The 27,714-nt window shown below is 35.9% G+C and overlaps 4 protein-coding genes across 6 annotated transcripts; 1 reads left to right on the plus strand and 3 right to left on the minus strand.

Moving 5' to 3' along the window:
• The first annotated feature begins 1,788 nt into the window (after positions 1-1,788).
• On the plus strand, positions 1,789-6,203 carry LOC101222377 (protein S-acyltransferase 18). Its single transcript, XM_011657235.2, has 9 exons — positions 1,789-1,960; positions 2,075-2,188; positions 2,699-3,019; positions 3,799-3,867; positions 3,955-4,026; positions 4,111-4,239; positions 4,425-4,505; positions 4,601-4,780; positions 5,501-6,203. Exons 1-9 carry the CDS (start codon positions 1,919-1,921, stop codon positions 6,023-6,025), a joined length of 1,533 nt encoding a protein of 510 aa, XP_011655537.1. The 5' UTR covers positions 1,789-1,918; the 3' UTR covers positions 6,026-6,203.
• A 419-nt stretch (positions 6,204-6,622) lies between these two features.
• Positions 6,623-16,968, minus strand: LOC101203540 (protein translocase subunit SecA, chloroplastic). Of its 2 annotated transcripts, XM_011657236.2 has the most exons (20): positions 16,373-16,968; positions 16,067-16,139; positions 14,590-14,796; positions 14,340-14,443; positions 14,067-14,246; positions 12,768-12,986; positions 11,830-11,943; positions 11,629-11,742; positions 11,259-11,426; positions 10,709-10,884; positions 10,472-10,538; positions 10,156-10,302; positions 9,896-9,991; positions 9,743-9,811; positions 9,457-9,558; positions 9,123-9,374; positions 8,971-9,038; positions 8,301-8,418; positions 7,491-7,730; positions 6,623-7,079 (listed from the first exon to the last, which is right to left on the minus strand). In XM_011657236.2, exons 1-20 carry the CDS (start codon positions 16,778-16,780, stop codon positions 6,924-6,926), a joined length of 3,078 nt encoding a protein of 1,025 aa, XP_011655538.1. In that variant the 5' UTR covers positions 16,781-16,968; the 3' UTR covers positions 6,623-6,923. The 2 variants fall into 2 exon arrangements, with proteins under 2 accessions (XP_011655538.1, XP_031741248.1); XM_031885388.1 differs by lacking the exons at positions 16,067-16,139; positions 16,373-16,968 and adding an exon at positions 15,305-15,455.
• A 591-nt stretch (positions 16,969-17,559) lies between these two features.
• Positions 17,560-23,039, minus strand: LOC101203295 (protein transport protein SEC23-1). 2 transcript variants are annotated; one of them, XM_004135481.3, is made up of 6 exons: positions 22,828-23,039; positions 22,023-22,711; positions 19,961-21,781; positions 18,922-19,038; positions 18,331-18,402; positions 17,560-18,103 (listed from the first exon to the last, which is right to left on the minus strand). In XM_004135481.3, exons 2-6 carry the CDS (start codon positions 22,482-22,484, stop codon positions 17,966-17,968), a joined length of 2,610 nt encoding a protein of 869 aa, XP_004135529.1. In that variant the 5' UTR covers positions 22,485-22,711; positions 22,828-23,039; the 3' UTR covers positions 17,560-17,965. The 2 variants fall into 2 exon arrangements, with proteins under 2 accessions (XP_004135529.1, XP_031741544.1); XM_031885684.1 differs by having other exon boundaries at positions 22,023-22,466; positions 22,828-23,038.
• Positions 23,040-23,743: 704 nt separating this feature from the next.
• On the minus strand, positions 23,744-26,706 carry LOC101203058 (probable receptor-like protein kinase At5g24010). Its single transcript, XM_004135480.3, has one exon. The coding sequence runs from the start codon at positions 26,439-26,441 to the stop codon at positions 23,940-23,942; it is 2,502 nt and encodes an 833-aa protein (XP_004135528.1). The 5' UTR covers positions 26,442-26,706; the 3' UTR covers positions 23,744-23,939.
• Between the last annotated feature and the right edge of the window lie 1,008 nt (positions 26,707-27,714).

Raw genomic sequence — 27,714 nt, forward strand, 5'->3', positions numbered from 1 at the left:
TATGATATATTAAACGTGTGGTTGAAATGTATTCTCAAGTGTTTACTTTGAAGAATAAGTTATTTTGAGGATAGTCAACCACTCAAACTTTAGAGGCACAATAGTCTCTTTATAAACACTTTTGGATTGATCACTAGATATGAATATGAAAATAACAAGATTGGTATTTGGAATAAGTAAAATTGACATGTATCATGTAATTGAGAAAAACCACGTCCATTTCAAGATCATTAGATACAAAATTAGTACACACAAACTTAGAAAAGTTGAAAGAATTATGTAAGAGCCTCAAGTTGGAAGAAGATCATGATGAAGATTGTTAACTTACAACTTTCCAATCCTATACAACACTTTTGGTTTCGGCTTCTGCTTCCACATTGCCTCTGTATATGTCCATCAGATTTGGAATTTCATCCAAATGCTTAACTATGTATTTCTCCACAAATTCTCTCTCCCTTTCTAAAAGCAACCAAGCAATCTTTTAAAAAAGTATTTTTGATAACTAAAAAAAAATTTTGTTAAAAAATTTAATTAAACCTCATTCACCCCTATAGTGTTGCCATACCGATCCAACAGACTCCATAACGGTATAAGAAACTTTGTCAAACCACTCCTTCCAGCTGGAATACATTGAATATGATGATCCTCTCTACTGCAACATATTACAGATGTACGATCCTCTTGCTGTAACATATTCGAGATAAACCATCCTCTCGATTGCAACATATTGGAGATGAATGATACTCTCAGCTCAACATTTTGTAGATGATGATCTCTGCTCCAATATATTGGAGATGATGACACTCTTGGTTGCAATGAGATTGGAGATGATGACCCTCTTGACTGCAACATATCAAAGAGATGACAATGCTCTTGGCTGCAACATATTGGAGATGATGATCCTCTCGACTACAACAAATTAAATATTGTAATTCATGTGAATTTTTTTAATTTTTCAATTATGAGTTTTGAAACTAAAATCAAGTATTAGAATAAAAGATGGGAAATTGCATCAAATGACAAAAACATTTAGAAAAAAAAAAGCTCATTGCACCAATTTTTTTGCCTAATGCAAATATGAAAAAATTAGTGATATCAAACAGTAATCATAGGACTATCAGAGAGTTAACATATGATAATCATAGAGCTATCAGAGAGTAATCATGAGGCTATCAAAGCTTCACCACTTTTAAATTTGCTACTTTTACAAATTTAAAAAATGTTGTAACTAAATTAGCAAAAACGAAAAGAAAGAAACGAAATACAAATTCTTATCTTCAATTTCAATTTTCATGTTGTAATTAACTCCAAATTTAAAAAGAAAAATTGTATCAAATGACAAAAACATTTAGAAAAAACAACTCATTACACATATTTTACATATTGCGAATATGACAAAATTAATTATATTAGACGAGATTTTTAAATTTGTTATTTTGCAATTTAGAAAATGAATATTATTTTTTTTTCTATTTTTGCTAGAGCTCATTTAATAATTTCAACTATATCTTTAATTTAAAAAATGACAATGTCTTTTAAAGTAATTTTTCTTATGATTGTTTCTTTTTTTTTGGTGAAATTATTGTGAATGAGAAAACTATCATTATTATTATTATTTTTTTTTTGCTATTGTAAATTTTGGTAAAATATTTTTTGTTTATAAAGAAAACAACATTTTTGTATTGTTAATGTAAATTTATTTAATTATTAGATGATTTAGTTGAAAGTTGAAAGGCGCCGTTCAAATTCAAATTTGGACACGAAGATATTCGACCGTTGGAGGGTAAAGACGAAACCAAATGGGTGTCCTCTAAACTCGACTCTGTCCCCTTCTTTTGCGAACTCCACCTTCTTCTTCTTCTTCTTCTTCTTCTTCTTCCTCTTCCTCTTCTCTCTCCCATTCTCCAAACAAAACATCATGAGACGCCATGGCTGGCAACCTCCTCTCCATCCTTTACAGGTTTAACCCTACTTTTCTAATTTTTCTTTCCCTGTTTTACCAACTGCATTTCCTTTTTCATTTCTATCATATTTTACGTAAGACACCCAAATTCATTTTCACATTTCCTTTCAGATTGTGGGCATCGCAATTTTCAGCTTTCTAGTAGTTTCCTTCTACACTTTCTTGGGGCTTTTCCTTGGGAACAGAGTTGCCGAAACTACAATCACCGCTCTCTTTTCCTTTGTGGTAATATGGAAGCTTTGGTTCATCCTTTCTTTTCATTTTTAATGCTTTAAATCTGATTTTTCTAGCACGGGTGGTCTCAACAGCTCGTGGTAATATGCCCTAGTGTTAAGAATGCACTATATAAACCTTGGGTGGTGTTCAAAATGACCCAACAATCTGGTCCATCGGTGGGTTAGTTTTGTTTTTGGGTGGGTTCAATTTTTTGTATGTTAGACGGATTGGGTTGGGTATCAGGTTGGTATGTAAGATCACTTCAACCCAACCCGACTCAACCCGTCTACACTTAAGAGGTGTCTCTTGCTATGTAATCTAGATTGTTCTCTTTAATAATAAGATTGCTCTCTTCTCTGCTCGTGGATGTAGCTAATACAGTGAACAATATAAATGTCTGTGCCGATTTTATCTTGTTTATGTTGTTCTGCTTAGTTCTTTTTTCTTTTGTCTATTTCATAACACTGTCTTTCCTACTCGTTGGATCTTTACTGCTTTCCGTTTGGTTTTCCTATTCAGGTTCTCTCAGTTATGTTTCTGTTCATAAGGTGCACTGCTATTGACCCAACTGACAAAACCCGTCTCCGAAAAAGGAAAAAGATTAAATCAAAACCAAAACTAAATTTTGGGTTCGTGTTGGTGCAAATCGTTTTGAGACGATTTAGGAATGTAGAGAGAAAGATTCTGAAAAGATTGATCCGGAGGAAGTATTTAGATCCATGGATGGGTGGCCCTCAAATGGAGCCTTTGGTTCCTTTTCCTCTTCTAATGAAGGAGGATGTGATCACTCCTGATCACAACCAGGATGATATAACATTTTGCTCTCTCTGTGATTTCGAGGTACGTAATGTAATGCAATGTTTGATTCCTAGGAGGAATAAATATTTGGTTGAATTAAATTTGGGCAAGTTAGAATTTAGTTCTCTTTAGTAAAAACTCATAAATAGTTTCCATAATCTGATAAATCACTTGTCAACCACAAGGACCAAAATTTCAATTTAACCTAAGTATTATTATCAGTATCATTGCCACACTCAATCTAATCCAAGCCTAATCAAAGAGGATACCCTCCATCTGAAAATTAATCAGCAACCAAGTGTACACTATGTTAACATGTCCCTTCTAGATGCTACCTCTTTAAGTTCACTATTCTTGGATTTGATCCAATTTGTATTTTTGGATTGAATGCATGTATAGATTTCATGGACGCTTATCATATTGAATAACATATAGTTCATCTCAATATTAATCGGTTGTGAGAGGAGTATCCATGTAACACGATTAATGTTTTAGTAAGCATTTCCTGGCACAAGCCTAGGCATATGGTGGCACATAACTTTTGTTAAGTCTTGGGGCTTGTGGTTTGTTCAGTAATAATTTGAATTTTTCCTTCTTTGTTAACTAAAAAAAATCAAATTTATCAAAGCTAAATGCAAAAGTTCTTGCGTTTAAGGGTCTTTTTATATTTTCACTTCAACAATGAACTCTTCATTATGTATTACTTTTATAAACAAGCCCCTCACAAAAAAGCCGCACAACAATAAGCTCTTCTTTGTTAACTATTTCTCCTTGAGCTTTAAAAAACATTGGTACTTATCAAACCCTTCCTTGCAATGCAGGTGCAGAGGCACAGCAAGCATTGTCGAACCTGCAACCGTTGCGTTGAAGGATTCGATCACCATTGTAGGGTAATATATAGATAACCCAAATCACATTCATATCCATGTTTCAACAGACAGCATTCTTGATTCACTGGTTGTGTCTATTTGTTCCAGTGGCTAAACAACTGTGTTGGAAAAAAGAATTATACCACATTCTTTCTTCTGATGATATCCGTGTTGTTAATGGTTAGTTGCTTTATTTACTTTTGAGTATTGTCAAACTATGGTTCTTTGAACATCTGATTGACAAATTGTTTGGGGCGAATGCAGCTAGCGATTGAAGGGGGAATGGCCATTGTCATATTCATAAGGTGTTTTGTAGACAAGAAGGGAATGGAAATGGAACTGCGAACAAGACTCCACGTAGACTTTCCACGAGAAGCACTTGCTACAATTTCCGTAAGTACATACATTGAATTGATTTTAAAATAGTTAAAATCACTTTTGTCAAGTTGAAAATTAATTTGAGAATGACAAAAGCACTCTTCACTATTACAAAATTAATCCCCATCATCATTTTCTCTCTGTGTAAATCGAGATTGATTCGACAAGAATTAATCGAATTCATCAAATGCCACTGACAGGCCTTGCTTGTGTTGATGACTGCTTATGGCTCAGCAGCACTTGGACAACTATTTTTCTTTCACATAGTTCTCATACAAAAGGTGCATTTTTATGATTTTCTTTCTCCACTTTCTTGATTTATTATGGAGTCGGTCTGTTCTTCAATCAAAATGTATTTAATAACCACTGGCTTCAGGGAATGAGAACATATGACTACATACTTGCCATGAAAGAGGAGAGCCAATCTATTATTGAGGAGTCATTTGATGAAGACTACTCCGATTTCTCTTCAGATGACGACTTCGATTCACCCGAGAAGAAGCCAACTTTGGTGTCGCGTCTTGTCATGTGCCAAAGAGGAGGACAAGTCTCGGAGGTAATTGTACTTTTGAAAAAATTTCCAGTACTACGATATCGTTACTTTCATAAATAAGTTGGCATGTCATCAAATATTATATTGATTTACGACAAATTGCAAAAAAAAACTACCTCTAAAGTATGATTTAAGTTGTAATTATACTTTCAGAACTATCAATTGTAAAACTTGAGCCATCCTCGAACTTACACAGGTGTTAGAATTGGACCCTCAACACTTAAACTTACGTAATTATAGAATTTGTAACAATTGAAGTTTAATCTTTTTATCATTTGAGGGTCCAACTTTAACACTTCAAGTTTGAAGGCTCAATATCTACACTTGAAAATCTAAGTGTTTAATTGCAACTATTACTAATCATACTTCAACGGTGATTTTTGCAATATGTGGATTAATTTATTATTCATTTACATTGTAGATTCCCACATAATTCTTAAATTCTCTACTCTCGTGGCAAGCAAGGAATTCAGTTAGTATAGGAAATTTTTTCATACTATCTTTTTAGCACAAAATTTCCCCACCCCATTCACTAAAAAAAGATTCTATTACAATTTCTTGCCGCAAAAGTAAAATTTAAGAATGGTATGAAGTTTACGAAATAAATAAATAACAAGTTAATATAACATTTAACGACGTATCAAATTATGGATGAAGGTAGTAAGTATTTTCGAATTTTCTATATAAATGACAGTCGCCTTTTATGTTGTACGTTGTGTTCAGGAGTCGAAGAAATTGTCGATAAAAATAGATGGAAATCCCCAGACTCCATCCACTAGAAAACAAGGCCTTCATATCAGTATCAATCCATGGAAATTGATAACTTTGAGCAGAGACAAGGCTCTTGCAGCAGCTGAGAAAGCCAAAGAAAAGCTTGAGAGATCAAAACACAATTACCTCAAGCCTTTGCCACTAGAGACCAAATCTGGCCTTCTTACAGATAATGTTACTACTACTAGTAGTTGTGATGATATAGATAGAACGAGGAGGATGAGCTGGGGGAATGCAAAGGGAAAGGTACCTACTGGTTCGCCGGGAAGTTTTTCAAGCCCGAGGAAGCGTTGCTCTGGCTCCACCCTAACGTCCGCCGCTTCAGCAGCATCCTTATCATCCCCTAAGCATAACAAATATAGAAGCAATTTTGACCTGAAGTTGACACAAGTGTCTAAAGAGCTTGAGACTTACATTTCAAGACAGGTTTTATGCTCTATCATTAAGAAAGAAGAAAGTGTGGCCTCCCCAAGATAGTGTTCTTTGTGTGCATGTGTGTGGTGGGGAAGTAGTTGTGAGTTTGTGTAACTATTCTTGAATTCTTCTTCCCAAAGAAATCTTGTTTGGCATCGGCATCGGCATCATATTTACTGTAATATTCCATTACAATACTTATTTACTACACACAGGCAATTATTATGTGCAGTCTAGGCTACATCTATCTCTTCATGCAACTCTCATTTACTACACAATAGAAAAATATCAATTCTAACTTCTTTTCTAAAACAATTATTTATCATATGACAGAATATAATCAAAGATATGTGAAAAATGTACTTGGAGCGTTAGAAACTTCATCTGACGTTTTCTAAAACCAGAACAAAGTTCACTGGCATTTTAGAAAGACTAATTTATAATGTAAACAAAAAGAGTATAGTTTGACAAGAATACAAACAGTAGAACTCGTCCAAAGAAAAGCAGCAGTAAGCACCTAATCATTTTTCTTTTCACACAATGTTAACCAACTGACGAGCAATACTTTTGTGCATTTCAAAATACACATCTTTGTACAACTCTTCAAATACCAAAAAAGAACAAAAAAAATTGAAATATCAAAAGAATGTAAGAATTAGCCACACAAAAACTTATGATCGGATAATTTCGTGAGAAGCACAAAGATACACTTTTAAATATTTTCCTTTTCTTATTACTCTAAAATTTCTACAAAATTATATTGTACACATCGTCTTGGATTCACCATTGCAGTTGAACAAGAATTGAATATACAAACAAAAAAACCCCATTTTAATCCACAAGTACCCTACTGCTCATCTGCAAGAATGGCTTCAAAAGAATCCTCCAATACTGAGAATTTATGCCGGACTACATTCTCCATACAATTTCTTAAACACATAAGAAGGGGAAACTGCAGAACTTAAGCAGTTGTTTTGGGATTAGTAGCTGAAGAAGATGATTCAGCAGCAACGGGGCCTGAATTATTATTATTTGTACCTCTACCATTGGTTACAACTTCACCTGATTTCTCCTTCCTTCCACCGTCCTGATCCTTCTTAACAAGCACCGGTTTGAACTGTCAAAACACAAGTAAAAAGAAAATTTGTAATAAAAATATAGAAGAGTGCAAAAAAGGAGAGGAACAACAAGTGAAGTGTACAGTCCAGTGTTTTAAAAAGCCTTCCCGAGCCGCATCTAAAGCTCAAGGCTGGAGCCTCACCTTTTGTGAAGTCCCAAGGCTCAAAGTCGTGTTGAGTGTTTTTCTTTAATATTTCCACTTTTGCCATACTTTCTCTCCAGTTGTACTTTTATATATAGGGGCTATATTTTTTCCTTTATGCTTAAGCCCTAGAAAACTATTGTCTTTTAATTGTGTGGTGAGCAAAGAACTCTAGAATGGTCAATCAAAATAAGCTTAGCTCAATAGGCAACAACCTGAAAGAAAAAAGGGGAAATGGGTAGATTTGTTACAAAATAGGATATATACCTGATAAATAGAATAAATAACATTTCTCCGTATCTGTGCCATCATATCCAAGAAGAGGTTATAGCCCTCAAGTTTGTACTCTATAAGTGGATCGCGTTGTGCATATCCACGTAAACCTACAGCTTGTTGCACGAACTTTATTGCTTGCAAGTGTTCTTTCCATAATCGGTCAATGTTGCTCAAGATCAAGAACCTCTCGGCTTCCTTCATTAGTCCTGGCGCTTCCTTCTCTACAATATCCTGAAAATAGAAACGGTACTACAATATCAATAAACTTGAAATTTTCATTTGTTGAAACGGTACTATATCCTCCACACTTGGAAATATGGAAATGAATAATTGTTCAGGATACAAACTTCTGAATAATTTTAATTATAATAAGCTCGACAATGAAGAAAACCAATAACCAACGACAAAAAGATAACGATCTCCAAGAGAAACTTTATCCAAGTTCTAAACCCTAAACCCTAGACAAAAGATCCAAGGCATCAGCAACAAAAGCAGGACATGAAAGTACTCAAAAAACGCTATTACACTAATAACTCACCACTACTCCAAGAATTTAGGCTGTTAAAATACCTATATCTTTTCATTTCATTCTTCAACACATGCGACTGTAAATTTAATTTCATAAAGGCATGGTAAAGAAGGTAAAGAAAAGGGAGCGCCATCAAGGAGGTGAGCATCGACTTAAAAAATAAGACACCTCAAAAGGTAAATTTAGGCAGGTTAGGGGTGGACCACAAGCAAGAATCTGATGGCGATAAACACAAATAAATGTGTATGTATATATATTATCGAAATACAAACCCTTTTCTGTAAGTATGCTTCACGCCCACGTAGACGAAGATAATTCTGCAAACTCTCATATGTTGGATATTTACTCCTTATTAAATCTGGGGTCAAATCGTCCAACAAATAGCAATACCTAAACAAAGTGAGATGTGAGTCAAGAAAACCAAGATCAGGTTATGTGAATATCTATCAGAAAGCATTTGTAAGGTTGATTGTTAAATACGACTTCCAGCAACACAACCATTTTAAGCCAAGGAAATAAACCGTTCTATCAATCTCAACCAACAAGACAGTGTTCCACAGCAACAATAACTAAGGAAAAGAGATCAACCACACATGCACAGGTCAAAAGGAAAGATAATTTAACCCAGTTATTCAAGAGAAACACTCTCCACCTTCAGCAACCTGAATGCTACAAACAACCTACCTTTCTCTGGCACGTACAGACTTGCTAACAAACTCCAGCAACCTGGCCCATCAACAGCCACATTGTGCAAAAAGCCATCTCTTACCCCTTCTTTTATACGTTTGGATACTTAAAGCATTTCATGCAGTAGATTTAATAAATTGATGCACAGGCAAATTAAACTTCATAAGGATTTTAATCACTATTATGCTTCATGCCTTTCTAGCCACCTAACCACAAAGCTGATGATAAACACTGAAAAGGAATTCAGCCCCTTACTGTTGAACTTTTGCTATGAGCTTCTCAAGATCCCAGCTTTCAGTTGGAGTATCAGAACCAATATTTGCCTATAGTTTTTAAAATCAATGAGACCTGTTATATTTGGATTAAATGAGGCCTCTGCAATATGAAAGAAAGTTCATATGACTTACTTCTAATATGTCATCCATTGTCAGCTCAGCATATTCAATAATAAGTGCCTGTAAACTGTCTGATTCAAGTGCACGCCTTCTCTCGGTGTACACACGATCTCTTTGGCTGTTTAAAACTTCATCATACTCAAACAACTGCTTTCGGATATCAAAAAAGTAGTTCTCCACTTTTCTTTGGGCTTCATCAAGTGCTTTTGTTAACATCTGGGATTCAATAGGAAGGTCTTCTACCCTAAAAGCTCTCATTAAACCCTACAGATGCAAATAAAAATTATATATCAACAATCATGGATCAGAATCTGAAGATAGTCCTAAGCTAAATGTAAATGATAACCTGAATTCGGTCTCCACCAAATATCCTAAAGATGTTATCTTCAAGACTTAAGAAGAAACGTGAACTTCCAGGATCCCCTTGTCGACCACTTCGACCACGCAGCTGCAATGATACATATTGAGAATTCAACTTCACCTCAAGTTCCGTAAGAATAATACACAAATCTTTTACAAGCATATAGAGTAATTGTGACAATGGAAAAATCATTGTAAGACGATAAATAAATTTCTAAACTTAGTATTTTACAGGATTACACTACGGCAACATCAAAATACATAAATTCAACCTGATTATCAATTCGTCGGGACTCATGTCGTTCTGTCCCTACCACATGGAGTCCACCTGCTAACACAACCTGCAAGGATGAGAAAATAAGAGATACAACAACACGAAAGAACGGGCAATAGATTTTCCCACTTTTTGAGAGAAAAAAACTGACCTTCTTCCTTTCTTCCTCAGTAAAAACCTTGTATTCTTTGACAATTTCTAAAAATGCATTCCGCAACTTAGCTATGACATCATCTTGAGCAGGGCCCTACAAGTTCATGAGATAAGAAAACAACACTAAAGAAAAAGAACCTAAAGTCGTGTTGTGACGGAATTATAAGAAGTGCTTCACGTAATTTTTAAAAAAAGTATATAAATTCTAGGAATTCTTCAGCTGCCGTTTAAAAAGAATACAGATTTCAAAGAATATACCTTCTCACAGGAATAAGATAGACGCTCTTCTGCTTCAAGTTCAGTTAGTGATTTCTGACCCCAAGTCTTCACAGCAAACTGTACGGCTTCTTCAGCCAATTTGGCATTCTCACTTGAAAGATCACATGGAAATAAACTTTCGTTCACCTAATGTATCATAAAATTGATGAAATGAGATACCATACAACGGAAAGATACAAACCAACCTAATGTATCATAAAATTGATGAAATGAGATACCATAGAACGGAAAGATACAAACCAAGCAGAAATATTGAGGAAAAATACAAAACAAAGAATAAAAATCGGTACTGCACCTTCCATGTTTTCTTTGGAGGAGGCTTCTTCACAGATACAAAAGCTCCATTAGTTAGTTTGACAAGTCTGCAATAAAATATTCCCACAAATTGTAAAGCTTGATTTATTATGCTTTAACTTCCACCCATTGTTTTGTTTTCTACAGGTCTTCCTAATTTTTTTCAATGCAACTACTTCGAGGACAAAAGAAGTTCAACAAGGGAAATATCAAATCCATAACATGATGAAGATGATACCTTGGCATAAGCAGCTCACGTAACTTCAGCCTTGCCATAAATTCGGCATTTCCACCCAGAATTATATCAGTGCCCCGTCCAGCCATGTTGGTAGCAATGGTCACTGCACCCAGGCGACCACTCTGAGCAACAATTTCTGCTTCTCTCTCAACATTTTCTGGTTTTGCATTGAGAACCTGCAGAAATTGAAGGGCACTAAATATCATCAGCCACAAATCCCTCTAAAAGATTGAGATGTTTCCAAAGCCAAATGGTAGCTTTAGAAGGAAACGCTACAAACTCTTGGCATTCCAATTGAGGCCTAGCACCCATTTTATTGATTGTGTAGAATTTTTCTCAATTTTCATATTCTATCAAATTTCACAAGTTCTTAACACAATGTTGAGAATATTAATTAAAAGATTAAAACTGAAGTATAGTAACTTATTGGCTTTAAGTTACTGAATTCAGTGGAATTAAAAAGGGTAATAGAGTAGCAGGTTCTCTCCATTTCATATAATAGCCTATTTGTTGACTGGTGTAAATTTTCAAGAAAAGTAAAAGATTTGACCTCGTGTGGAATTCCAGCTTCTTGCAACTGTGCAGAGAGAGCATCACTCTGCTCAACACTAGTTGTGCCAACAAGCACAGGGCGACCAGTCTTATGCATTCTAGAAATCTCTACCACGACAGCTCGCCACTTTCCTGCTGTTGCCCTGAAAACTACGTCTGACTCATCCTGATAAAAATGAAAAAAGAAAAAGAAAAGAGCATATTTGTATGGTAAGGCCAGAGATTTGGGTGAATCTTAACACTTCTAAATAAACTAAGGTTAAACTGCAGCCTTTGAGTATGTGAGCATATGGACACATGTAAAGCACATGACAATCAAAATTCTACAATTATCTATTTATGAAAATCAGGCTTATCATTATCAGTACCTTTCTGACCATAGGCTTGTTTGTAGGTACAATTGTGACTTTGAGCTTATATATACTCTCAAATTCAGTGCTTTCCGTTGCTGCAGTGCCAGTCATTCCACAAAGCTTTGGGAACTGCAAACAATGGAAAGAAGAAGCATCAAGGAGAATGAGAATTTTCTTTTTATTGAGTTTACAGAAGAAAAAGGTCCTGTAATCTACCTGGAGGAAGAAGTTCTGATAACTTATCGAAGCCAGTGTAACAGTTTCATTTTGAATTGGCAAACCTTCTTTTGCTTCGACTGCTTGATGAAGTCCATCACTCCATCTTCTCCCCTGGACAGTAAACAAACCATTATAATTCCATCACCAAATTGTAAAGAATAAATAAGTATGACGTACATTATATTAACATTACACTGTAATATGAATGATTGAATGCAGCAGCTGACATATATATTAACATTACATTATTTACACTTCACAGTATCATTAAATAAAAAATATGGTCAAATATCAATTGAAGGGGAATGGAGGTACAGTAAAAAAGAGGACATACAAAACTATAAGCTAAAACCAAACAAACAAGGTACAAAGAGACGAAAGAACCACTATTCAGAAATATACGTAACCCTGTAGGATGGCCCTCTAAGCTAAAACCAAACAAACAAGGTACAAAGAGACGAAAGAACCACTATTCAGAAATATACGTAACCCTGTAGGATGGCCCTCTAACTTACAATCAACAATTTGTAGCTTGTTTCATTCCTCAAGTTATTTTATACAAATAGGTAGTTGAAACCATAGAACTGATCATAAAAGAACATGCCATAAAACAACACTGAAACAAATGACCTACTCATGAGACAAGATCATTTTTCTTACGTGTATGGTTTAATTCTCAGAGAAAGAGTGAAAAGACAAACCATGCCCTTAGGTTTCTCTTTTATTTGATTATTCAACAACTGAAATGCCATCATTTTTTAGTTTCTTCTAGGGAGGGCACTCTTGTCCCTTGCCCTTAGGTTGTTCTCTTTTGTTATATGAATATACATGTTTCTTGTCAAAAAAATTCTCAGAGAAAGAGTGAAAAGACAAACCATGGGTACAATCAAATAAATATATCTTTTTGAGGGTACAGATGAATTCAGAAAAAGTACCTGCATCACTCGACCAGTGAACTCGTCTACAATTAGGACCTCTTTACCACGAATTATGTAATTGACGTCTCTTAGAAATAGTTCTTTAGCTTTTATTGCATTAAGAACGTACGATGCCCATTGTTCTCGAGGATCATACAAGTCTTTAACATTCAGAATTTCCTCAGCATCCTCGTAACCTTGTTCTGTCAGCAGTACAGTCTTCTGTTTCTCATCCACCTGCAACAATTACAGCACAATTATTAGAATTTTATATTCTTGTTTTTCCCTACTTCTTATCACTCAACTCGACAAAGCCAGAAAATCTCCATTCTGCTAGGGAAATATGCTATTTCTTAAAATCACATGTACACGAATCTGATCATTTAACACTTGTTAGGACTTCAAAGTCATGTAAGCCAGTAAAGGTCAGGTCACCTAAAAGATCAGACAAACCAAAAATTGCACAATCCAACAGCATATTCTCAAATTTCACTTGAGTAATGAAATTAAATTTTACTGTTTGATTGTGAGGTGCTCGTTGCTGATCCCTGGTGGAGCAATTGCTTGAGCTTGTTCCACTTATGTTTGACTCAGGGTAGAGAGTGAAGTGTCATGATTGAGGAGGTGCTCTTCAATTCACTGTATCATGATAAATGAAAAGTTGTGGTACTCTTGTTTCTTTACTATGATGAGGGGGTTTCAGCTTGAGAGAAATAGCAGAACTTTTTGAGAGATCAAGAGAGCTTGGGATGAGCTTTAGGAGGTTGCTCGATTCAATGCATCCATGAGGACGTTTATTATCCAACCTTTTGAAATTATGAGCTTAGTTTAATCCTCTTGAATTGGAGTTTGTTCCTTTAGTTAGGGTGTGAGTTTTAGTTTTCTTTTTTCCTTTTTGGTCCTTTGTATATTCTTTTGTATAGAAACTCAGTTCCTTGCCCCCTTTTGCTATTTTAGTTCTGAACTCCCTATGTGGAGTCTGATATGGAGACAGTACCAGAAAAAACAAGATCCAAAAAAAAACCATAAAAGAAGCCTAATTATGTCTCTGATAGCTAACAAATGGAAAAGAAGAACTAGTCAGATCTGGTTTAGCTTTTTTTTTTCCGAGAACACCAAATTTTATTAAGAAGCATTGAACAACAAAATGTAACTGAAATCTTTCTTGCAGTCTTGTTCTTAATCACACAGCCAAAGTTTTAAACAATATTTTCAAGAAATCTGGGGAATGGGGAGGGTTGTGGAACAAAATTCAGTTCTTGAGCTACAAAAGATTTAAGCAATTATAAAAAAACACAATTGGTAATCTAATCTTACAGTATAATGTATATCACGTTCAAAAGCAGAAGCCAGCTTTGCAGCTTTATAATATCTATCACTAGGTTTCTCTGCAGGGCCAGATATAATGAGTGGTGTTCTTGCTTCATCAATGAGGATAGAATCAACCTCGTCAATCACACAGTAACTGAAATCTCTTAAGACAAGCTCTTCAACACTCTGCACATGTCACACATGCATTTAGGTGATTTGAGTGGAACATACCAAATAAAATGTAACTCAAAGCAAACAAATAAGTCAAGGATTACTTTCCGTGGCAAGATTGTCCCTCAAGTAATCAAAACCAAGCTCGCTATTAGTGACATAGGTAATATCACTTAGGTAATTCTCTCTTCTTTCTTCACTTGTCATATTCTCTGTACATAATTTTGATGCGGGTTAAATGAGAGGGCAATGAAACACTATGAAAGTCCAAATAAATACAGATAAAATTTTAAAAATTATGGTGAGGCAGATGGAACCAGACAGTAATAATACAAATTTAAAAAGGAATGAGGCATACGTTGAATGAGGCCAACCTTCAGTCCAAGAAAACGAGGGACTTGTCCAACCCACTCACAGTCTCGCCTGGCCAGATAATCATTGACAGTAACAACATGAACTCCTTTTCCAGTTAAAGCATTCAAATAAGCTGGTAAAATAGCAACTAAGGTCTTTCCTTCTCCAGTTCTCATCTCTGCTATTTCTCCCTTATGAAGAACCATGCCACCTGCAAGAATAGAACTAAGAAACTCAAAAGTTTGTACCTTAATAGTGCATACAGTGCTTCAGTACCAAGAATTCCATATGCATTTGAACTTCAAATAAGCAAAAAGGAATGAACCAAGCAAACATTACTCTGTTTGTAAACAGCAATTCCAAAGTTAAAAGGTAGTAACTAGTTTATCAGAAAATTGATTAAAAAATAAAGCTGGCATTCCAATACTAATTCTTAGCAAAAAAACCAAACTTTCATAAGAATGAGTATGATGATACAAACAAAACCCAAAATAAAGGAGCCAACAGAAAATTATAAAAAGAAGTCCAGTTTTCAAGAATCAAAATAAAAGATAATACAAAAATAACCAGCCCTAGACACCGAAAGGGGGAATTGAAGTGAACAAATGCCCTTCTACAACTCCACAACTCCACACCCTATAGCTTTATATTCCACATAAAAATCAAAAGCAGCAACTAAAGAAGAGTCTCTTATTCAAGCTCGGTGAATATAAGCACACCTCTCCAACATCACGTAACAGAGCCTACTCAGAGCCAACCTCAGTCTGAACATGTCCAAGAAGAAAGAATCTTCCCTCAACTACTGCGATAAACTAACATCTCCATAGCATATCATCTAAATCCTCTTCTGCGTGTTTGTGGCAAACACACTACTGAAGCTCCTAGACCATAGATGAGGTCTTCTAAATAAAATAAATGGTGTTAATCCTGACATGAGCAACGAACAACGTAAGAATTTTACTGCAAGATTTTAACTTTCCAACAAGTCCTTCTAACAAATAGAAAAAGATGGTATCAAACAATTAATAAATTTCTAAAGCAATTCATTACATAACTAATATACCAAAAACCATTACTGGTAAACTAAAGTCGAGGCTTCAAGGAGTTCTTTTTACTTCTTACATCTTGAATACATGATTATTTATTTCTAGAAGTCAACTGGTGGTTTTCTTCTGTAACCCTCTTGGAGTACTCATTGGGTATATGCACTTATCTCTCATTCTTTTTTTTTTTTGGTTCCATCATCCAACAATAATATGAACCATCTTCGATCGAAATATTAGACTGTATTTTTTTCCCCCGATAAGAAACGTTGTACACTCTAAAGAAAGATCACTAAATAATTCACAGCAAATAACTCCCATCACGAACTTGTGGACACAGTAGCAATCAGGCTAAATTAAGCTAATACGTAACAGATGACAGACAGAACTATTAATAAGAAGAAAGGCAACAGAGAAAATGTAGACTAGATAACTTGCCTATCAGTTGAACATCAAACGGCCGGAGCCCCAATACTCTCTTCGAAGCCTCTCTCACAACAGCAAATGCTTCCTACAGCAGAAACTCCGTAGTTAGAATTTCGCGTTAGAGCATTCAGAACAAATTACCACCAAAAACGAACTTTCCGCATAAGTTGGACAGACTATAATTTCGAGTATCAAACTACAATCTAGTAAAGAAACAGTTATCATCAGAACTCTGCGCATGAACATACTACTGAAAATTGTAGCAAAGAATAAACATAAAAGCAGCAAGTTATAGGAGTACATGTTCACGAAACTTACAGGCAAAATAGAATCCAACGGCTCGCCGGATTGCGCTCGCTCTTTCAGCATAGACGTCTTATCCCTTAGTTGCGAGTCCGACAAGGCAGACATTTGCGCTTCAAACCCATTAATAACAGCAACAGTTGAAGCATATTGCTGTCTAGTAGACTCACCAGTGTCAGTTCCTCTAAAAATTCCGCCTAAAAAACCTCCAAGAGAAGCAACAGGCCCCGCATTTCGTTTTGTAGAATGCACCAATTTAGAAGTTCTGGGTCGGAATTGGAAGGGGGATATGTGGATAAATGCGGAACGGAGATGGGGTTGGAGCGAGAATGACTCAAAAGAGAGGAGAAGCTTGTGAGATTGAGATGAAAGGGAAGGGTGGTAGTGGTTCACCATTGGTGAATCACAAAGCGGCGTTGTCATACTGATTGCAATTATCAGACGGGAAATTGGATGAACAGAAATGGTGAGGAAGTTTATGAAGTTGAAACGGCAACGGCGAGAGTGGAAGTGAAAGGAAGCAGTTGGTCGGAGATGGTAAGCTGAAGCGGAGAGTCCATCGGCATAAGAGTATGGATAAGGCAACCAAATATTAAGGACAGGTGGCTTTAAGGCTTACCACTACGGCCCTCCCAGATTTTCTTTTTTCCCATTTAACCAATAATTCTTTTTTATGTGTACATAATTCGAACCACAAATTCCTTCTTGACTATCATTTTATATGTATATTTAAAATTTGCTTAATTTATTTAAATATTTATAGCTCAATTAACAAAGATGGATTGTGATATATATATTTTTAGTATAAAATTACCGTAATATCTTAGTTAAGTAAAAAATTACCATAACATTGGTGTTTTTATCACTAAACTAACTCATATTGGTTGATAGATTTCATGTAAAAACAATTTTTTCTTATAATTATTCTTCTGTTATTATTTCTCAATAATTTATCAATTGAAATTTTGTATTAATCATAAATGTCAATTTCATTAACCTAATATTTAAAAAAAATATAAATATGTATAAAAATAGAACGTACAAACACTTTAAATAATCTAAATTAGAGAAGGAGGATTTATGTATAACATTTCGTGACAATGAGAAGGGAACGCTGGCCTGACACCACCTCATTAACGAGGAAGAAGACAACGCACTAAAAGCACTCGAAAACCTAAAGTTAATAGTAAATTCAAGTTTAATTAAAGAAGAAATAACATGGCAAGATTTAACTTTACTGATAACCTATTATTCTATTACACTTGATCCAAAAACTTAAACTAATGAATGTGCAAAAATTGAACGCATCGAACACTGGAAAACAAATTAAAGAAACTAGCAAACTCCAGTCCTTGTATAAAGTGGGAAAAGAAAAAAGGGAACTTAACGATGCGTCCCACCTGCCTCGAAGGAGAATGCATGGTATAATTTTTGGTTCCTGCAAAAGCTTATTGCAACCATCCGTAAGAATACAAATGCGAAAGAACTTTGTTTAGTCAGTATAAGTATAAAATTTTGCCGTATGAAAAGAAAAGTGAGAGAGAGGGAGGAAAGACTGTGAGAAGTGATCCACAAAAAGAAGAAGAAAGAGAGAGTAAATCCTAGTTTTCAACTTGGTTCTGGTGGGATCAACTTCAAGCTTCGCATCCATTCACAGAAGCTGGGATCATCGAAATGAAGAAAACTACTTTTCAGCTTTGTTCTCTGTTCTGTCGATAATGTTCTAAGTTGTGGAAATCTCGCCTCCTACCACAATCAAATTCATAACAATCTGTTAGCTTCACCATATCGAACGACCCTTCACTAGTTTAGGTCCCATTTAGTAATCATTTTCGTTTTAAAAAATGATCCTTTTCACCTCTAAGAAAAAGTAGTTTTTGTAGTACACAAGTTAGGAGGAAATAAACTTAATTTTTAAAATGCAAAGGATTATCAAGTCAAAAAATTCATGAAGAATGGGTTTTATTACTCACCTGTTCGTAAGGAGGGTCCTTGTGTGCTGGAATCAGCCGAGAAACAAAATACCGAGCTTGAGAGCTCCCTTCCTGCTTCAAATTAAATATGTTCTTATTAATTTTAAATTATTATTATGACGCAGAAAAAATTAATTAATTTTAATAGTGACCGAAAGATAGTGAAGTTTAATTTATTACAACTCTTTAGATTCTGTTAAATTAATTAATAGTTATTAACACTAAAGACAAGTATTTAGTAAAAAAAAATGAAGGTTAAAAGTGTAAATCATGAATCTGGAGACCAAATTGAAACAAAACTAACATATTGAAACAGATGACTAAATTAAAACTAATGTCAAAAGTTACAGACAAAAAAGGACCTCATAGAAAGTGAGAATAGCTTACGGGACTTTACTATCAACTTTGAAATTCGATTCCTCCACCCACACATTGTCAAAACATTAAAAAGAGTAAAATAAAATTATTTTTTTTTTGCAAAAGAAAAAAAAAAGGACAACAGTAGAAGAACAGCAAACCAGGATTGCAAAAAACCGAATCCAACAAATAAGGAAAGAGCATATAGCATTTATAATAAATAAAGCTACAAACCTTGAATGCAAGAATCCTGGGAGCTGGAAACCTTGATTCGGTAAGCTCTTCTGCTAACGTTCTGCAAGCTGCTAAAGCAGCTGCACTTTTTCCTTCTTCAGCTGCAAGCTCAGCACCCTAAGTACACCAAAAGTAGAAAATGAATAATAAGTTACGCCAAAAGAAAGGACAAAAAGAAAAGCGAACTAGAAGATCAAAATTTGAATGTAAAAAAAATCAGAACATTACAAGGCCATGACTATAGAAGAATAGGAATAATCGTGCATAAGATTAAAATGTACGGGAGGAGCGAACACTCCTACCCTCTCTATCTGATGCTCATTACCATTCAATTGTTTTTCATCTTTACTAATTAATATATGTATGTATGTATTATATTTGAGTAGGAATAAACTTCAAAAATAATAATTATTAATAGTAAAATAAAAAAGAGATGATTTTAAATGACAACTTCTGAAAATATTTACAAACATTGCAATATATCACAATTTATCCACGATGGATCACGATAGAGACCAAGATAAACCAATACAACAAAATATCACAATCCACATGATGATAGATATAAATAGTAGTCTATCTTGATCTATTGTGGTCTATTATAGATAAATTGCAATATTTTGGTTCATTTTACTATACTTAAAAATAGCACTAAATAAAACATACTTGAAAGACAAATCTTCAAAATAGCACAATATTGTATCTGTTCTGCTACATTTTAGTTTTTTAAAATTGAATCTCTCTCGAGAAAAGACAAAAAAGTGGCAAATTTTTCCTTTTAAGCGTTTCCAACTATTTTTCTTTTTATTAAGACTGGTACAGATATCAAGTCATATTCCACTGAGCAGGTTGTCCGATTAAAGAAAAAAAATTCACGTAGCACTTGATTTTGAAGGGAAAAATGTCAATGGAAGCATTTCCAGGAAGAGATTAAAGATGACGCTGCAATATGTGAGGGTACAAAAAGAACATGAAGCATGCCAAAAATAAAAAAAATCTGCCAAAAGATAGTAGAGTAACTGAGCAAGCGGTGACATACCAACCAAATGAAGACATCTGTTCCATGGTCGAGCACAACAGCAGCATCTGACTGCATAGCTAGATCATATGCTGGAAGCTCTTCAAAAGTACCCCCCTCCCGATGCATTAAACAGCGAGGTGCTATCATGCGGAGGGAAAGGTCAAAAGATGCATTCAAAAACAAGTTCCTCAATACGGACCTTTCATCTTCATGACCAACAATGCTTCCAAGAAGAGGGCCTCTTCTCAAGTGAAACAGCAGCTCTGGCACTGAAGATAACTCCTTTGGAAACCGATAAATCTTTGACTTTGGTGCCAGGCTACCAAATTTCAAAGCAATATCTTTTACTCTTTCATCTATTGTAACCCGCATATCCGTTGAATCGGACTGGCTTTTAGCTTGCAAAGCTGTCCTCTTGGCAATAAGGACTGCAGCTATTTCATCTTGAACACTTTCAAGATATTCTGATAAGCTATCAACAGTAGGTAATCTGACTGTAATTACTCTCGATATGTCAGCTTGATAAACATTTGAATATTGTACAACAAACTGGAAAAATAAAAAATCACTCTTTAGGTCTCTTTTAGTCTCCATGGAGAGTGAGAAGCACTGGGATTCTTCTACACTCAGCATTTTAATGTAAAGAGAGGTGTCATTTTTGAAGGTTTCGTGTGTATCTACATGTGCCTCTTCGCCCGGACCAACAACTTGGGTGATTAGAATGTCATCAGAACAGCGTACTTCTAATAAACCATGAGAACCTGCAGCCCTAGCAGATGCCCTCTGTAAGTTTACACCAAAGGCCTCCCCAAAGTCATCATGAAGAACCAAAACACCACCAGAAGCTTTTGCAAGAGGCTGCAAGATAGGAACTCTTACAGGGCACGTTCCAGCACATAGAATGTCAACCACGGTATTTTGTTGATGGGCCTCATGACCAAGGTGCTCCATCCAATTTAGAGCAGATTTTTCCATGTGCAGGTAATTTGGGTGACTGACAGAATGGGGAACTGACCCAGGGCCATATGTATTCGGTCCACCAGCACAAACAATAATTCTACTATTAGCCCCCGACCTTCTAACCACTCCTCGAGACACTTCTGCTGAAGGTCCTTGGATTATGGCAAGAGCAACTTCAACTGCAGTACCAAGGCATCTATCTCTAGAGGCTTCTGGAACGCTTGATTTATAAGGTCTCAGTGATGAAAATATTGTATGCGCTACTGGGAGTGAGGCGTGCATTGGCGATAAATATATCCCTGTTCCATAAATTAATGCTTTTAAAGAATCCGGAGTTGGTGATTTATCACCAGGAAGCACATCAGCAGAGGCAACAGATTCTTCTGAAAAATCATATACTGATACAGTACGACCATACAGTATAATTCCAATTCTTGTTGTAGGGGAAACAGAATCAATAAAAGCATGCAAGGAGCTCTGGAGGTGCTGCAGATGTGGCTCATCCAAAGACTCGTCAATAACCAGAACAATAGGTGCAGATGTTCTCGAGTCAGAAGCTGGAATAAATCCTGGTCTCCGGTTCCCAGTTCTGACATAATCAACCATAGATGATGATAGTTCTGGAAAATGACAAAGGTCTTCTTTGCTCGGTGCCACGTATTCACCCTCACTTCCATTCAACTTCCGGCAAATTACACACTGCCACTGACCTGAACCGATTAAGATGTTGCAGTACAGATTTGAATAAGCCCCACAACTTGAGCAACGATGGGGTTCCCGATGTAATATTTGAGGACCCGATGACATCTCCCTCCCAGGCGAAACCAATGCTCCAAAACCTAAACTAGGAACATTAGCTAGTTTCTTTGTCTTCGGCACCTGTACCAAGGTCGATAAAGAAGTAGATTGCAAGAAAATTAATTCCAACTAGATTTTAGAAAAAAAACACAAAAGTTCGTGATAGGGCATTTGTTTAAGAAAACATATATACAAGGAGTCACTGAATCAACTGACGTTTAGCATTCCAAATGAGAGTGCACAATTAGGCCAGACTTTCAACATTCATTATAAGTTTACAACTAATCAGAGGAAAAAGAAAGAAAAAAAGAGAAAGCAATACCTTCTGCGAAGAAAATAGAACATTTGGCGATTCCGCTACAGACGTAGAATCCTCTGAAACATCAGACATCTGATGTTGCAACCCAGACGATGCATTAAAAAAATGTGGAGGTGTAGAAGCTGGTAAGGACGACGCAGAAGAGAAGACAACTGGCTGAGGAGATGCCGGTGAAGTACGAAAGGGGACAGCAGCAGGCCTAATGGGAGAAGTAAAAACAGGGGGTCCGGGAGGAGTACTCAAATGAGGAATGGGACTCCCAGTTTTAATTCCATTCGCCGGAGAAGCTGCACCTGGCGTTTTAATAGAAGGCGATGGCATCTGATCCTGTTGGAATTTTGGCGGAAATCTGGATGATCCTGTGGAGATTAAGGGCGGAGGAATCGAATTTGTCTCAGAGCTTGGCGCTGGGGTGTCGGGTTGCGTGGCAGAGAATCCAGGAGAAGACTGCGATGTATAAGCCATTTCGGAGACGATAACAACGAGAATCAACGAGTTCAACGATCGAATAACAATGAGGATGATATCATACAACAAACTAGTCGAAAAACTCCACAGGATGGTGGAATTCAGATGGATTCATTGTAAAGAACACGAAGAACAAGCACAAAAATCGAAGACTGATCAGATGAAAGGAATCATGCAATTAATCGAAATGAAGCGAAATTCAGTTCAAATTCGTATAATCTAACCTGCAGAAATTGTTCATCAACGAAATCATAAATGAGAAGAAGAAGAATTAAAAAAAAAACAGATCTAGGGTTTAAATTGAATTAGAAATTGAAATGACTGTACGCTGCCACAGTACCGGGAAGAAGCGTTCGCCGGCGTAAACAAAGCGAGTCAAACTGAGCAGAGACTAACAATGGAGTCGACCACCGCTGTAGTAGGATTTTCTCGGCAGCCGCGGCATCCGTCGGCCGTCATCTACAGTGAAAACTCAGTTTCCTCCTCTTTGTAATTAAATTTCAGCCTATTTTGGTTGCCACCCAACTCATGAGGACCAACAAAAATTTCCGTTTTTTCTCTTCGTAGTTGATTTCTTTTTATTATTCTATAGAATGTGTTCAATTTTTTTTAGGCAAAATAATATATTCGACTATAATATTAAATTTATCATAAACTAATAGAGTTTTTTCGATCTAAAATTTAAGTTCGAATAAATCAATTCGTTAAAGTTAAATTAAAATTAAAATTCAAGTTGAATGATAAAATATTAAATTTATCTTTATCTATTAAGTGAGATCGAAAGTCATTTGATTAGAATCGTCACCTAAGTTTAACAAAAAATTAACTTATTTTTAGTTTGTTTAAGGATCGAGTTAAAGTCATCTGAGCTTCTCATGTTAGCCTTTTTTTCTTTTTCTTTTTTATTTTTGATAAGTCCTCATTGTTTAATGGCTAATATAACCTTTATTTTGTGAAATTATAAATTCAATTAGTCTATTAAATATAACACGTGGCTTTATATACTCTCGTCTTTTTCCTCTATTTCATCAACGCTATCTTGAACTATACTCGATTCAATGACATTTCAATGTACATCTACTTTGAATCAAGTTTATGTTCTTTGACTTGATCACATTTTGGTTTGCATTGTCCTACATTTACATCATCATCTCGAACTCTTTAAGCATGCATTATTTTCAAGTGCTAATACATGCCATTAATTATGTGGTTGTGCATAATAAAATGTATTTGGTATTAATATATGCAATTACTCATTTGAAACAACTAATATTTTAACCCATGTATATAAGAGAGAAATTCAATAGATATAATACAATCTATACAACTTAACAAAATGAGTTTAGCTTGGATCTTTCTCCCTATAAATTGAAATTTCGATGTACATACAATTTGATATATAACAGAATAGTTTAAAACAGATTTCAACTAACTCACAAACGTATATAACATCTATCTGCCATGATCTGCCCTGATTTGAGAGAAAATTTCATTAGCTGTTAAATGAGTGTCTACATCTTGGCTCATATCTGGATCATCCCTTAGAATTGAAGAACCAATAGAAGGAAAACGTCTAATGACTGTGGAAGAAGCATCATTGACATTTGTTTCACTATCTTCATGTGGCATTCTAGGATGTGTACTTTGTTGGAGTTGCAATGCATATTCCAAATCCCATAACACATCTGCCATTGTTGGCCTATGAGTAGCATCATCTTGCAAGCATTTTTCTATTGTATCACTGTACTTTCTCAAAGAGTTTGGATCGATTTGACCTTCCAATTTGGGATCGATGATCTCTTCAAGTAAATCCATTTTCTTGCATCTCAATCCCCACTCTGCTAGATTTATTTGCTCTCTTGGTAGCGTTGGATTCAAAGCTGGTCTTGCACATAGAATCTCTAGAAGGAGTACTCCAAACGAGTAGACGTCGGATTTCTCTGTCAATTGTTGTGTTCGGAAATACTCGGGATCGAGATAGCCGAACGTACCTTTGATATCGGTGCTGACATGCGTTTCGTCAAGAGGGCCTGCTCTTGAAAGTCCGAAGTCGGAGACTTTTGCAACAAGGTTCTCATCAAGCAAGATATTGGTGGATTTGACATCACGGTGAATGATTCCCCCAGCTGAGCCTTTGTGTAAGTAATGCAATCCTCTGGCTGCACCAATGCAGATGTCAAGTCTTTTCTTCCAAGGTAGAGGAGCTAAGTTTGAGCTGTAAAGATGTTCTCTTAAAGTTCCTTTCTCCAAAAACTCATAAACCAAAATCATTTCCAATCCTTCATCACAATACCCAATGAACGAAACAAGGTGTCGATGGCGAATTCTCGACAAGATTGTGATTTCTCTTTCAAATTCAGAAATGCCTTGTCCTGCCCCTGGTTGGCTTCGCTTCACAGCGACTTTCATGCCGTTCTTCATCACTCCTTTGTACACTTTCCCAAAACCGCCTTCACCAACAAGGAATTTCTTGTTGAAATTGTTTGTGGCAGTTTTGATTTCAGCAAGTGAAAATTTCAACCCAAGATTCAAATCTGGGATGGGGGAACTGCTTGTAGTTCTTTCATGAAACCTGCTTTGAGTACTCCCACCTCCAAACCTAGACAATGGTGTCCATTGTGTATGTGTATGTGTATGTGAAGGTTCATCACTTCTTCTTTTCCTGCATTTCAAACCAAACCAAATTCCACATCCTAAAATGCAAAGCAAACAAAAACCCCCAACAGATAATCCCACCAAAAGACCAACACCGCTCTTCTTCTTTTTATCTCCAAAAAACTCCCTGATAAAAGGATCTTTGCTACCTTCATTCATAACTTCCATAATCTCAATCCCATTAAGAAAAGCAGTGAGTTGTCCAGATTCGCTAGAATTTAAACGACCAACACTAACATGAATTGACCCATTTTCACCTGAATCCACAGGGAAATCATGATGAATTGGATAAGGGGCTCCATTTCCGAAAGCAGGAGAGTCAATCCGGTAACTGAAGTTATTGCCAATATACAAAGCGAAGATGAGAAAACCATTAGATGCTATAGCAACGATATCATAGAAATGAACTCGAACAAGATGGAGAGTCTTTTTTCTCAAAGGAAAAGACCATGTTATATTGACGAAATTGAAAGAGGAGTCTGTATTCAACTCCTTGGCTGTTTGATATACCAAATCTGGCGCGAAATAATCGTCCGTCTCATTCTTGTAATTCGGTCTCGATGTTCTTCGACTGCTGTTCATTGCAGATCTTGGATTCAACAGATAAACATCATCATCCTGTTCCCATTTCCTCCATAGTTTATCCCCTTTGGGAGGAATTCCAGGACCTCCCACATTAATTCTGTAAATTGTTTTTGTAATCATAAAAGGTAAGTTAATCGCACCTTCATTTCTTCCATCTGACTCTGAGATGATTGTCTTAGATTCAGACATGAGGAAGTTTGGTGGAGTGGGGAAAACTTCAATGGCATTTACAAACGCAATAGACGAAGATTTAGGTACAAACACTATACGAAATTTTCCAGTTTTCAAACTCAGGAAGAATTCCTTAACCGAAGCAGCTTCGGTGGCATTAACATCTTTGAGAAGGACAAACCCAGAAGCCGAAACATCGAAAAGAGCAGAAGATAAATCGGCCGTGAAATTAGAAGGAGTGAAATGAAGTCGTACAATATAAAAAGCATCTTCTTCAATATCAAATTCGTAAAACGCCGGCTCATTAAAAACCCTCACGGAGTCATTCAAATGACTGAGTTCCTTAGTATTCTCTGAAGTGAACCTGAAAGTATCAGTAGCATTCAAGTCGCCTATGAAAATCCGGCCAGTGTCGTCAACGGCGTTGGTAGCTGATCCACAGTTGACAAAATACTTATCCGGAGGAGTATATGACTGAGAAAAGACTTTGAGGGAGAAGAAAAGAAGAGAGAGAAAGAAGTAAAAGCTTGTGAAGAACTCCATGAAGAGAACAAAAATGGTGGGTTTAGTCTCCGAAGAGGATAGTCACGGGGAAGAAGAAGAGACGAAATTTGAAAAATTCCACCATTCAATTCAAACCCCACATGAAAATAATTGTTCACCTACCATATGCAACTACTTAGAACTCCATTAAAGAATACTAGAGGAGGAAGGAAGACGACGATGATGAAGGGTCAAAAATTGAAATAAAGCTTAAACTAACAAGTCCAGAAAGACTTTGGGAAATTGCCAAAAATGAGATTATTTGGATGGGTAGTGAGAGTTTTGAGATGGGATTTTAAAAAAAAAGAAGACTTTTAGGACAAATGAGTTGTGAAAAGTCTATATTACCCTTTAATTTAAAAAATCCTCAAAGTTAACTTTGTGTCATTTTCTCCTTTTCCTTCTCTCTCACGCTCTCTTCTTGCGGCTTTCTCCTTCTCCCTCACTTTCTCTTCTACTAAGATAAAGGGCAGCCCGACTTCAACTCTTCTCCTTTCTCAGTCGCTGTTGTATCTCATTTATTGTTGCCAACCGTTCAGGCATCCATTGGTGGTCAGTTTGTACGCGGCGTGCAAGATTCTCTGTCGAAGATGCGGCGTGCAAGATTCTCCTTTCTTCGTCTTTTTTTTTATAACCACGCACTTTCTGTTTAGGGATTGTTTTGATCGGATTGCCTTTGTTGTTGTGCATTTTCATTGAATGGTTGAATGCACGTATCTCGTACACATCTTCCACGTATCTCGTCGTACACATCTTGCACCTATCTTGCACATTTCAAAACTTTTACTATTATTTTCAAAATCAAATTGTTACCCCTCCTCGTTTCGCAGCAAGATCACGAGTCCCAAGTCATGTTCCACAATGAAATCACCGGAACTACCATTGTTTTTGTAGTTTTGTGAATGAAAAATGAGAAAGGAAGAAAAAGGAAATTAAAGGTTTTGTGAAAATGAGGAAAAATGGAATACGAATAGAGAGAGACGAGAGAAAAATGAAATTATCTTTTTGGAAGTGAGAAAATGGAAGAAGAAGGAGAAAGAATTCCATAAATTGTTTTTTAGGTTTTTTTATAACTAAAGGGTAATATAGACTTTTCCTAGTTAATTTGTCCTATATCTCATCTTTTTTAAAAATCCATCCTAAAACTCTTTAAACCCTTAAAAATTATCCTATTTTCGTTAATTTCCCAAATACTTTCTCTCCTTCGGAGAAAGTGTACGAATTGAACCATACTCGATGAGTTATTTGTGGGCCGAAGGAGAATGAAAGCCAT

The sequence above is a fragment of the Cucumis sativus genome, chromosome 5 (genome assembly GCF_000004075.3).
Source record: "Cucumis sativus cultivar 9930 chromosome 5, Cucumber_9930_V3, whole genome shotgun sequence".
NCBI classification, from domain to species: Eukaryota; Viridiplantae; Streptophyta; class Magnoliopsida; order Cucurbitales; family Cucurbitaceae; genus Cucumis; species Cucumis sativus.

Coding starts and splice junctions, on each gene's coding strand:
- LOC101222377 (XM_011657235.2), top strand. CDS start 1,919: ATGAGACGCCATGGCTGGCAACCTCCTCTCCATCCTTTACAG. Junction 2,189..2,698: donor CCGCTCTCTTTTCCTTTGTG/GTAATATGGAAG, acceptor TTTCCTATTCAG/GTTCTCTCAGTTATGTTTCT. Junction 4,027..4,110: donor TGATATCCGTGTTGTTAATG/GTTAGTTGCTTT, acceptor GGGCGAATGCAG/CTAGCGATTGAAGGGGGAAT.
- LOC101203540 (XM_011657236.2), bottom strand. CDS start 16,780: ATGACAACGCCGCTTTGTGATTCACCAATGGTGAACCACTACCACCCT. Junction 14,797..16,066: donor GTTTGATGTTCAACTGATAG/GCAAGTTATCTA, acceptor CTATTCTTGCAG/GTGGCATGGTTCTTCATAAG. Junction 10,303..10,471: donor CTCCAAAGAAAACATGGAAG/GTGCAGTACCGA, acceptor ATGATACATTAG/GTGAACGAAAGTTTATTTCC.
- LOC101203295 (XM_004135481.3), bottom strand. CDS start 22,484: ATGGCTTATACATCGCAGTCTTCTCCTGGATTCTCTGCCACGCAACCC. Junction 19,039..19,960: donor CAGATGTCTTCATTTGGTTG/GTATGTCACCGC, acceptor TGGTGTACTTAG/GGTGCTGAGCTTGCAGCTGA. Junction 18,104..18,330: donor AGGACCCTCCTTACGAACAG/GTGAGTAATAAA, acceptor TGATTGTGGTAG/GAGGCGAGATTTCCACAACT.
- LOC101203058 (XM_004135480.3), bottom strand. CDS start 26,441: ATGGAGTTCTTCACAAGCTTTTACTTCTTTCTCTCTCTTCTTTTCTTC.